The sequence below is a fragment of the Lepidochelys kempii genome, chromosome 4 (assembly GCF_965140285.1).
Source record: "Lepidochelys kempii isolate rLepKem1 chromosome 4, rLepKem1.hap1, whole genome shotgun sequence".
In the NCBI taxonomy this organism is placed as follows: domain Eukaryota; kingdom Metazoa; phylum Chordata; order Testudines; family Cheloniidae; genus Lepidochelys; species Lepidochelys kempii.
In genome coordinates this window covers 23,662,455-23,675,296 of record NC_136383.1, presented here as the reverse complement: position 1 = coordinate 23,675,296, position 12,842 = coordinate 23,662,455, and the positions used below count along the sequence as shown (strand labels likewise).

The 12,842-nt window shown below is 37.9% G+C and overlaps 1 protein-coding gene across 4 annotated transcripts in view; it reads right to left on the bottom strand.

The window, feature by feature from the left end:
• Positions 1–1,825: 1,825 nt before the first annotated feature.
• Positions 1,826–12,842, bottom strand: part of PDLIM5 (PDZ and LIM domain 5) — a 183,861-nt gene continuing 172,844 nt past the window's right edge. For 3 of the 4 annotated variants that reach the window (XM_073340723.2, XM_073340717.2, XM_073340722.2), the window contains 4 exons: positions 10,377–10,557; positions 8,881–9,001; positions 5,288–5,403; positions 2,613–4,346 (listed from right to left, as the gene is read on the bottom strand). In XM_073340723.2, the coding sequence (XP_073196824.1) occupies positions 4,257–4,346; positions 5,288–5,403; positions 8,881–9,001; positions 10,377–10,557 (508 nt within the window). In that variant the 3' untranslated portion in view covers positions 2,613–4,256. The other variant, XM_073340718.2, reaches the window with a different exon arrangement.

Below are 12,842 nucleotides of genomic sequence, written 5' to 3'. Positions count from 1 at the left end.
GATCAGCCAGCTCCAGTTTTTTTATTCCACTGTGATTTTTTTGTTCTTTAGTTTATAACAGAGTAAGCAAGGTTTTGGTTGCATGCCACTGCATTATAATATTCTATTCAGATGTAAAGAAAACGTATTCCTTGAATGTGCCTTCCACTGAATCACAGTTATTGCTAATAACTGACAGTGCTTTTCTATTCCCAAACGGCCTTATATAGCAAACATTTAGGTGTATTAAAAGTGTAGAAGCCAGACCTTACGTATCAATCATTAATATAAATTTGCAACTTACTGTGAGCTTTACTTTTTAAGCCATTACATAAAAAATAGAGAGTTTTTAAATGGGAATAAAATTCAGTACAATAGTCTGTTATTTCTAAAGTCCTATTCATAAAGCATTGCCATAATGTAGGATATACACAAGGAAAACTGAAAATCAAGTTCAGAACGCCAAGTAAGATAATAAATTTGCAGCTGTTTTTCTGTCTGCATAAAAGGGAAAACGAGTGTTCTAATAAGCCTAGGAACTGAGTTAAATGCTTTCATTTATAAGTGCAAGTAAAAGCCATGCCACTTTTGGGACTTTTGCTGGGCAGCAATTTCTCCTCCTCCCTCTTTTCCCCTTTAAAATTTTAAATATTGGATAGGAACCATTTGCCCTGTTAGGTTCCCATAGTTAGGACCAAACCCTTCTCAGAGGAATTTTGGCACCTTATTAATTAGTTGGTTATGAGTAGGAGCTGCATTCTTTCAGTGACTCCTATTTTGCCATCAGTAAAGTGTGATACGATAATAAATTTCCATCAAGCAAACTATTTCTGGTAATTCCCCCTAATTAACACCAGACTGCTAATAATAAATTAGGCCCTATGTGTTTCTGATATAACCAAGATCTTGTCTGAGCACAAGAAATTAACCAATGCCCCAAGAAAGTAAAACACAAACCTATACTAAGCTTTTGCTGGTAAAAGGATTTATATGCAATTTTGTGAGAAAACCTTTGAAGATCTTATACAGGGCATTTTGATCGGCAAACGTTTTGAGTGACAGAGAGACTTGTTCTGGGTTGAGCAGTGAAAGGGGATTTATTGTGAAAACATGCTGTTGAGTTTTTAGCCTATAAATCTTACACTAGATTACAGTTTCTTAATGAATGAATGACAGATCTCTTATTTTTGTCGGTGCATTTTAATGTTAAATGATGTTGTGATTGATAGAAACCAAACCTCTCCCATTAAAATGTCAATTTTGACTTGATGTCTTTAAGAGTTTGGCTTCTGGAGTTTAATATACTGTTTGCAAATAGACTTGCATTTGTCTCATTCATAGCCTAAACACTGCAGCAGAGACAAAATTCCTGTAAAGTTGCATCTAAATTTTATATAGCCATGTGCAGTATTTTTTCTGCTTGTACAAATAAAGACAGAAAAACAACAGTGCATTTGCCTATTTAAGAGATATCCAGCTCATGAGACTCTTATGAGGCTGCTTTATCATGAAGTAATTGACCATGTTACAGTAGATGGTTAAGTATCCCCAGGTGAAAGCAGAGAATGCTTTGTACCAAGGCTAAATACAGTATCAGATAATGCTCGTCATGGGCGATAGCATTGCTATGAAAAGCCTCAGCCTAGGGAAAAATGCCAAACACACTTGCAAATACAAAATTGCAAAATATTCTACTCTGGCCAGTATTTTGAAATAAAGAATGCTCAATTAATATGAATATGGTAGTGGTACTGTTCCGGGCTACATTTCTGCTTCTCTTGTGTGACCTTAAAAAAAATCTGAAGACAAAAAACAACCACCACCCAACAAAATAAATATAACTCCAAAGCTGTTTATTAATACGTATACATTATGATATTGCTTTCCAGACTGCTTTTCATACATCTTTATTTAGGATCAAAACTGGTAACAGGAACAGAGTTTGTCTTATGAAATTTGCAAATGTGAAGTCAAAAGTAGAAGCAAAAGCATAAAGCAAGCAAGCAAGAAAATCACCAGGCTTCTTTAACTCATTTTTTTTTTTAAACAAAACAAGGCAAAAAACAGAGAGGTTTGAGCAACTGTAATCTGTAAATGGAAGTATTTTCCCTTTACTGCTGTTTGCAAAACCATTCATATGAATAGAAAATGCTATTGTTTCAGCACACACAGCAGGGAAAGACTACTGAATGGATCAACACATATTGCACCCACTACCCAGCAATTACCTTTAAAATTGTGATAATGTTCTATTAAGCATTCATTATTATATTTACAGATAAAGCTGTCGGCTTGATGTAACTGAACTCTGAAAAGTCTGCCATCATGGTTCAATTATGCACCTCTAAACCCACTTTCACCTCAAAACATTTAAATTCAGTCCTGCTCTCCAACAGGCATATTTTGAGAAATCACTTACAGAGCATGCACGTAAAAAGCACAGTTGCTGATTTTCTAAGTTATAATGCAGTTTCTGATACATCTGCTATGTTCCAGAAGGCAGGATTGACCCTAGATGATTCTCACATTTGCTCAAAAGCAGAACACTGTTTGTTGAGGATATCCCACATGAAAAATACTTTTGGAAGTTGTAAAGTCCCCAGTTGAACTACATCAAGCCTGCAGTCAAAAAAAAAAAAAAAAAAAAAAAAAGACCCCTAAAAATTCTGGAAGTAAATAAGCAAGGCTTCCTTAAAAGTGAAATCAAAAAAAGATACCAATGTGGAATATTCCTAACCAAAATAATAAATATTCAGTGAGAGATACAGCATTCCTTATAAAGTGCCCTACTAGAATCTCACCTATTAAAAACATTAATAATCATATAGTTCCTTTTTGTGTGTGCTTGTTTATATAACTTGTTTCACCATTTAATATTAATTACTTAACAGTGACTTTAGGTTCGAAGCGCGTGCGTGTGTTTATAATACAAATAGACAAAGCACAAATTAAAGGATAAAACTGCTGCATAACGCAGCAGTATTAGCCCCTCCAGACTGTGGGTCTAGAATTTCTTAGCAACTGGGAAATTCCAAATCCTGGTCCACAAAGGGGTGGGGGGATAGGAGGTTAAGAAGAATCACTACAATAAATGTTTGATGTGAGTTAACTGCAGTATAATTCCAAGCGGCTGGAGGGGACGGAGTGGGGGGGAAATCTATTGAAAAGTTTTTCATCTCTCCTCCTCTAAAATACACATTTTCACTTGCAGAAACTACAGTACATTTTAAACCTGTCCGCATCCATCCCCTTCCCAAACATGTGCTGAGTACAGTATCTCCACTAGAAGTATTTGAGCCCCAGCTCTCCAGACTCTAGTTGTTTCAAAAGCAATATCAGTCCTACTAAAATTATTTTCTGAGCCTTAAAAATTGCCCAGTCTGCTCCCCGCTCTGGTGTTTTAGTCCAACCCATCAATATCTAGAAAACTGTAAATATTTTAAGCTGCTTTACAACATTGCCTCCATACTACTGGAAGTTAAAGTGTAGGACTACTGAGTACCTTAAGATGCAATTTCACACCCTGACTTTTATTGGCGAGCATTTTGGTGGTATGTGCCACATTTTGAAGAGTAGGTCCCATGTGTTTTCTCTAGTGGCTCAAAGGGCATCTTTTTGATGCCTATTTTCCAGCACAGTAGCAATTCCACCATTTGGTGGCCATGTAAAAATCTCTGCCATGCTCTTTGCAGATCTGCTCAAGACTTGATTACCAAAGACAAAAACGCCATATAAACATAACCTGGGCTTACGGAATATGGTTATCACAGCAAAGATTTCATGCATTAATTATGACCCACATACCCCAATTTTTATCTTTGATTTCATTCCTTTTTTTTTTTTTTTTAAAATTCTTTCCTATAAAATGATGAATATATATCTGATGCTTCCCCCTTCCCCCCAAATACCAGCAAAAGCAAGTTTCATTTTATCACCTCTCTAAACCTGGAAGCCCCATTTCTGATATTTAAACAAATATAACCTTGGCCATAAAAAAAAATCATGAGATCAATACAGTAATATGCTGTGAGGTGTGTATTTTTACACTCAATAATTTACTCTTGGAATACAGATCTCCCTTCTTCTCTTTTTACTGATTCAAAAATGTTCACTGATAAACACTCTCAACCTTCCTATGTAAAAAGCCCAAAGTTCCCACTTTTCTCTTCCATTCTAAAATCTTATATAAATAGTTTATTAGCCGATTGAAAATGGACATCTGATGAAATTCAACCTTCTCCATTCCTTATGTTTGTTAACGATACATGGCCTAAGCTTCAGAAGTTCACTGAGTGAGCATGCTTCTTGCACAGGGGCTTATCCTTTTTAGAGAAGAACGTCTGACCCTCCAAACTGTCACAACAGACCTGAAATAGGATTGGGAAAAAACAAAAACAAAAAATCACTCAGTGAATTATTCCGAATGTGAAATAATCATCACGTGATTGATGCGCACAATCATGGAATAAGGATTATTACCCATTGCTCAGGAACATGCTTTCAGGGTGGGATATTTAAAAAGTGTTAGTGTTGGTCAAAACTTGTTCCCATTTAAGTAAATGGGAACTTTCTGATTTACTTTGGTAAGAGCAGAATTAGGGCAATGCTGAGCACTTTTTAAAATCACATCCTTATTGTAACTTTTCCTGTTCGTGCAATACAAGCAAAGATGATAGACAGAGATATGCTTTCATTTCAGCTGCAATAGGTTTGTCATGTTGTCTCAATACATTTATCTTTGGAATACAAAGAAGAGACATCAACATTTATTTGAAACAGGGTTCAAATAAGAATAGAACCCCTAAAAGTTAACTTAACTGAAGCAGAATTTCCATATATAAAGGATCTGCACAGTATAAAGCAGAACATGAAAGAAAATGAGACAGAGGCATTTGATGTTTAGCGAATACACGACGATCTACACTGATCTACACTATTAAAGGAGACTGCAGTAGAACAGTGAGTTGTAAACTCGTATATCTGAGTTAAAAAACCTCCGGTATATATGAAACTGTGAACACAAACAATACGCTTGCCATTTTAGAAATATGACATCTTCCTTTATGGACTTTTAATGCTATATTCCAGGAGGGTCAACATGAAGGGTTAAATGCTAGCACACATGGCCAAGATCTCTAAGAGTGCCAAAATACCACAATAGCAACACACCTTCCAAACAACCGTGAAAGTACTTTTTGTTTGGGTTAGGAGGATTAAGTGACATTTTAGCTGTTACTCTCACATTGCTCAGGTTAGCACAAGCACTGCTGCCACTGATTTGTTTAAAATGTGAAATAATTTTACTTACCGAGCACACAAAGCAGGTGTCGTGCCAGGTGTGGCCCAGGGCTTCAAGAAATCTGTCTCCAGCTTCAATGGGGAATTCACAACCATAGCACATGGTACCAAAGAGGGCATAGTAATCTGTACCACAGAAAGCATGAAGCATGAGTGGAAATGCAAGAATTTCCTTTCGAAATCATTTTGTTTTTCAGGAGAGGATACTGTGTTTATATTACCACCTGCCAAGTTTCTGGACAAAGCATTCAGGGGGTGGATAAACTAAATAGGGGCCTGAGAGATATGATATACCCTTCCTCTCACCAGCTCATGCTCACTCCCTTTCCTTTCTATTTCTTAATCTTTCCTTCTTCATCGCTCTTTTCTTACTTCTGTATTTTCACTTCGAGTCCAATAGTGTGTTAAGGGTGAAATTCACCCCATGCAGAGGGCCAGAACAAGGCCTATGCTCTCCTTAAGTCCCCCTCAATCCCTATTTTGAGACTTTACATGGTGCATAGGCCTCACACTGGCCCTCAGCACTGGGTGTATTTCCTTCTTAAATGAGTTTCTTTAACCTACACTTCAAAAATATATACATATTTGCTCTCCAGTTCTTTTCTAATCAAAGACCAACACTTTTGACCAAACTGGATTTTTAAATAGTTTCCTTTTAAGTTATTCCACCCATTGTGGTTTGCTCATGTTGAGCAGAGTGTTTTTAAAAAAAACAAAATCAGATTTTGCCTAGAATCTCTCACTCTAAGTTTGTATCCTGTTGTATGTTCATTACAATACAATGTGCATCTAACCAACATTTCTAAATATATGAAGGTCAGTATTGGCTCTGATAGTCTCCTCTCAAAGAGTGAAACTCACCCCTGTGCAAAGGTCACCTCAAGTGCTATGCATCATTTACATCCGATGTCGTGTTGCTCCGCTGCACAGGGCCAACTTTCACCCTGAATTAGTTTATATTTTCTTTCATTTCAGACCCATCCCTACTCCCCACCCCCAACAGCCAAGCATAAGGAAAAAAATAAATGTTCAGGTCCAGAACAAGAACAGTGAGGTAGCTTTAATGGGTTTTGGATCACTGCATCATGATGCCAAAGGTACCATGTGTCATGGAACACTAAGTTTCCATGAGATGAATTAGACAAAGTGACAGCTATATTGGAATTTCAGACTTCATTCTTTTTGGCAACATTGTGGCACTGACGGAGAAGAGATGTTTGAGGACTGTTCTTAGGGAACCCGGGAAGGAGTGGCAAGCAGTGTGAAAGTAGATTTTGTTTCTCTACTAGGCAACATGGACGTGCTGAGTCTCTCTAATGCCTGCTGGAGAACTCAGAGCCAACAGGTGCCTTTTCCCATGTGAAAAGGCAAAGGGGCAGATTTCTGCTTTGGATCCCCTGAAACAGTGCTCTAAACCATGATGTTTAAAAGCAGGTTGTGAGCACAAACATATTGGAGCAGTAAAGCCCTTCACTGACTGATAGTGGCAAGAGGGATGTATCCTTTTTATTAGTCCAGGATCTCGATGCTGGGAAAAAACAATAATAGTGTGTGTAGTGGGGAAAGTTGATGAAAACATCAAATAGTACAGCACTTCTCCATCTCACAGGACCTGTAAATCCTGACTGTGACCCTGGTGTCACAAACATATTGCTTCAATGCATCTTACAATAGTCAGAGCCCTGTTTAACTTGGCTCCTGCTTACAGTGCCAAAAAGTTACAGACTTTCCTTTGGAAGAAAGAGAGCAGTAGCAAAGGCATAATGGAAGGCTTCAGCTTTCTTTCCCTTTCACCCTCCAGAAACTGTGGTATAACAGTTTCTTCTATGCAGCGTTCTTCACACAGAAGTAGCTGAAAGTGCTCTGTGTTCAGCAAGTTCATACCGATTGCTCAGCCAACCCCTCCGTTTAACATCTCATTAGAAACCCAGTGCTTTTACTACATAGCACTTCCACCCCTGGTCCTGACAGTTGTACTTGCAACCTCAGGATGTGTCAAAGCAGACTTGTACTAACAACCTTGTGGCTCACAAGTAAGCTTACTACCACGTGTCATGTTGATAGTAATGGCATCGTGTTTCAATATCTATCTGCCTGTAGCTCAGAAGAGTGAGCATTTGAGCTGGGAAGGCTTGTAAAGTAGCACCAATCAACGCATTCCATAACAAGGAGGATCACTTGATAGTAGGAGCAAGAATTCGACATTAGCAGAACAAATGCAGTCATGAATTCTCCACCTCAAGGTGAGTTACTGATTACTTTAATACTAGTTTTGATCACTCTATTTAGAGACTATCAAGTCTTTCTAAGTTTAGGGACTTCAGACTCCCAGAGGATGACATTTCAACAACACTGTCATACTTGACAAGTCTACTCATCTGTCAATATTCCATTCCATAGGATACTCCCATGATTCAACAGCAGCAAGATACTGCAGTACTTCTGACAATGTTATGGGGAGAGTAGTGTGTACTCCTCTCCTCCACATAACCAAATCAATCCTGGCAGCAGAATCTTCCTCTGCCATGCTGATCTTTAGCTCCCCTTCACCGTTTCTGCATTGCTTTGAACAACTCTGCTAACAACCAGAGCTGAAATGTTGGCTCCAATGAAATCAATGAGAGTTTTGCCACTACTTGAGTGGAGACAAGATTCACCCCAGGTCTCTTCCCAATCAATCTGCTTTTCACTCTCTCCTGCCCAAGCTACTCACCCTAATACTCCTATTAGTGAAATCACACTGTACATTACAGGGCGGGGGGAAACCATGAAAAGGCCCCACTGGTGACACTTCTAATATGGATTTAAATATCATGCAAGAAAAAAAAACACATAACATTGAACCTTTTGTCAATTATTTCTTTCACATTTTGTGAATATTTATTATAAATATCATCCCATTTCTTTCCTAAAGAGGGAATCTATGTGGAAAGTTTTAAACAAACTAGGAAAGCAAAGAAAATAAATGAAATTATTCACTCCTTCAAGGAAATGGTTTGGCTGAAAATGTGAAAAAGGGAAGTTCAAAGGAGACTGTTTTTCACATTAATACTGGTCTTTAGATTTTCAAGAGCTATAATCAAATCACTGTATTTTTATTCCTACCAGCCTTTTTGATCTTAAGCTTGTGTTCTACAGATGTTATTCTTGATCCTGCAAAGCACTTCCTCCTGCACAGATCACTTACGACCAGAAGTAGCCTTATTGCCATCAGTAAGACTACTCATAGTAGCACACACTACTTCCCATAGTATTTGCTCATTTAATCCCTATTTCAAGTGAATGAAGAGATATGGGTTCTCATAAAAACCAACATGAAAATCTTTTGAGAATTAGCATTTTATTGTGTTATCTATACCTACATCTGGGAACTTAGCAAGAACAGCAACTAAATGAAACTACGACGAAGAGCCTATTCCTAATGAAGTCAATAGCTAAATTCCAACTGACTTCACTGTGGCAAAATCCAGCCCCCGACTCAAAGGTGCTAGTTTGTTGGATAAGATGAAATAAATACATTGTTATGAAAACTAGTGGGAAAGCTTCTGTCAAAGTGAAAAGGTTTGTTTTACCGAAAACATTGGTCATTTTGTTGCTGCTCACCTGTCTCACAATAGGGATCCCCATCTTCCAAATGGAAGACATTATTGCGAATGGGATTATGGCAGGCCACACATACGAAACAGGAAACATGCCAAGTTTGTTTCAAAGCATTGATTACTTCCTGTTGGGTTAAGAAAAAGGGGTATTAATAAGTGATGTTGATATGATGAGTGAATAGGGGTGATCATGTTCTGTACTGTTGTAAAAAAACACTGTTTTTATGCTCTCTCTGCAATGTCACTCGAGGATCTTATTAAATAAATTAACATGAGCATAATTTTTTGCTGATATGCATTATAAACTACTGCATTTTTTAAAAATGTCTCTCCCGTTCTTCATCTCTGATGAAGAACTGTTTAAATTATCATCTCAACACTATCAACGTGTAATTTCAAGTCTCTGGCAGCTGTCAAAAATTAAAGCAACAAAAAAATCCCCAAGCCAAGATCAATTTGGTTACTCCATCGTTTCAGGGATACTCTTGTGATACTCTGGAGGACGCAGGCAGAACTGAAGTTCCAATAGCTTAACAGTACCACGGCCCCCTGCTAGGGTCCCCAAGCAGATTTTGAGACCGATTCTGTCTCCCTTCTTCACGTTGAGTAGTACCTTACTGTGTGAGTAGTTCTACTGATTTCAGACCAATATAAATTAATATTCGTGAAGATAGGGAAAAGTGAATTAGGGGGACATCACAAAGGACATTATGACAATTTTGTTAGGTTTTGAAAGATGATGCAATGCCAAATGTGACTTGAAACTTGGACTGCTAAAGCAATGAGAGGTAGGCTTACCATTTCCAGCGACACCGGGGAACAGACTCTTATCTTTCTGGATCAAAGGGTTGGAATTGGAAACTTTAGGCTGTGAGAGAAGCGAGGGCTTTTCTACCTACCACACTCGGGGGAACATTTTGATATTTTATCTTATGCCTAGTGCCAGACAAATGACATGTTCTGTAGTACTCAGCGAGGCATAATCATTTTTACATATTGTACAATTATTTTGTCAATTCTGTCAAAAACCACCAATAAAATATCCTTTCACTTCAATCAAAGAACTGCAGCAGTTACCGATGGCCAACTTGGAGAGAGAAGATGAACTCCAAAGAGGCAAAGCCAGAAGCAAGGCCTGGGGTCCAGGTCTCTGGCAAGGGGGAGGCTGCAATGTCTCTCCTCAAAGAGTGCTGGAGATAAACTGGTAATGTCCATTATTGGCATGGGACTAGAATATAGAACTGTAGCCTACGTGCATATGCCGACAGCTGTATTGGTGCTACAGAGTGAATCTGCAGGATGAGAACTTGGCTACGAAAAGGGGATTTCAGAGATCTAGAAGAGACATGTGAAATGCCCTGTTAATTAAATAAGATTAATCTGCAATAAAGTGTTCCCTAACAGCAACTAATCCATTACAAAAATAAGGAAAAGGCTGTGGTTAATATTCACCTTTAAAAATACTAATTTAAACCATGCACACACAGTTTGATTACTTACTCCAAGTATCTTCCTCTGGCATCGAGAACATTCAGGGGCAAAGAACTTCTCATAGCAGATCTCGCAATAGAGAGCCCCCTTCTCTTCCACAAACCCAACGTAAGCCATAGAGGTTCTGCAGTGAGCACAGTTAAACTCCTCTGGATGCCAGGATTTCCCCAAAGCCACCAGGAAAGGTCCCCTGGTTAAAGGAGAAGGGACTAGTTTAGCCAATGCAGTGCAACTGAAAGGGACAAGGGGCAACACGGACAACTGTAAATGTCTATCCAAATTACCCATGTGACATTAGTACAAACGACAAACCTTTGCTGGTTAACATCTCTTACCTACAACAATCTCCAATAAAACACTGAACAATTCTGTGCCCATTTCATTGCATTCCAGTAATGCCTGGAATAATCTTTGTTCACAACAACACTAATGGCTTTTCTTTCACATCTTATTTTGAACTCCATTAAATATAGTGCCATAACACTGAAGTGATTGCTAGAAAAAAGGTTACTATTTTATAAGACCTCATTATAAGATCTTCCAAATGATTTCTAGCCATTGCAAAATATATTTAATTTCATTTAAAATTATTGTAACTTTTTTTCAGTACATATCTGTATCAAGGTTACAAATGTTAACATAGATTTGACTCCACAAAGAAGTCAAGAAGGATAAGATCAGTTTCTCAAGAGACAAAAATACAATAAATTTCCTTATCCTGAGAGTCTGCTGCAGTGATGAACCAGTCCAGGTGAGAGACAGCAGTTTTCTCCAGCAAGCCCAATTATGGCAAGAACATTTTGCATCCAGAACGGGAAAAGTCAAGCCATTATCATTGGAGAAATGCAGAAGTACTTGTAAGATATTCATTTGGATAAGTCAATCAGGGTTTTGGACAAAACCACCCAGTCTACAAGCAAATTAATTTTTGCCAGATTATACTTATAAAGCTCTCCCTTATACAGTTACATTTATATTCATTTTGAAACATATTTAAAATGGTTATTTTCTATAATAATTATTTGTTTTGATACTCACACATTCATTTTAGCAAAGATAGGGTTTTGATTTGAGACTAAGTTCAAACCATATTCAAACTTTGAGGAAATTGGGGTCTGGAACAAAACTTTAATTTTCTGTAACCCTGAAAGATTATCGTGTACCTTGCTGCTGTACTTAACCTAGTTCTGATCATGCTCAATATACAGCACTCCGTCCTGCACCAAAACACAAAACAATCAAAAATCCCACACCACAAAGATTCCAAATATTAAAGGGGATTAAGTAAGGAATAGAACATTTTTTGTATAGAATGGCAAGATTTTCTTACCAACAAAGTAATTAGGGAAATAGTTGGAAGAATTCATCCCCATTGTTCTCCCTAGCTTGCTAGGGTGGGGTATCTGCAGGATGGGAAGACAAACGGGCAGTAGAACGAGGAGAAATTCATCGAAAGAAGCTGTGGATAATTCTTTTCATTTCCCTCATTTATTTGTTTTCTTGATGAAACACGAACAGTAGAGGAGAGCAAAGGAAATGGGACGAAAGTATATTTAAAATGGCTCATGCATCATCTTGGAAAAGGGAGAGAATTTATTTCATTTACAAAGTTATTGCCTGACCATATTTGACAACCGGAGAAATAATGGAAACAATATTTGGAAAATTGTTCCTGAACCTGGAAGACCAAATTAGTGTCGTCAAACTCCAGACTCCCTTGTGGATGACTAAATAGTGCAAACGCTGACCTAACCTGATACCCTTCAGCCTCTGTACAAGCACCTTTTTACATCAATGCCCTTTCAGTTATGTACAGATCAAACAATACAAGTTCTTGTGTACAACAAAGTGCTCTCTTCTCACAGTGTCAGCACAGGCTAATTTAACGCATTCATTAACACAGGACTGACACCGAAGAGGTTCTTCTAGCTTCAGTAGGATCAAGTTTCTGTTTCTCTGTTCTAAAATGATAGGCTTGGATAGTTGCAAAGTGGAAGGAAAGTATTCTAATAAAAGCAGGAGAGGGACCTCAACGTCTGGTGTATTTAGCTCTCCACAGTTTTGACATTTTTAGGCTAACCATTCCAGATAGCGTGCTGGAATCCAGGTGGACAGGAAATGGTATAAAATTGTATCTAAGCAGTATTCCCTCCCTACAGTCCCAAGACAAACATGGTAGCATACTGCACAGTGTCTCTTAGGATTCAAGTTTTTCCATCAGTATGCTTGTACTTGCTATATACATATGTTCAGAAACATGCCTTTAAAAAAAACCCCATACTTTTAACTGGGTCACTGTTTAAACATGTTAGACGTTTAATCACACCCAAAACCTTAAAAAGAAAACCTCGAAGGACAGAAAAAAAAATGGCAAAGTAGACAAAGATGTGATATTCAGAATTTTGGAGGCGTTCCTCATCTTGGCATAGATTAAATTGTTTCATCAAAAAACATTCATCCCGTACTGAGAGCTTG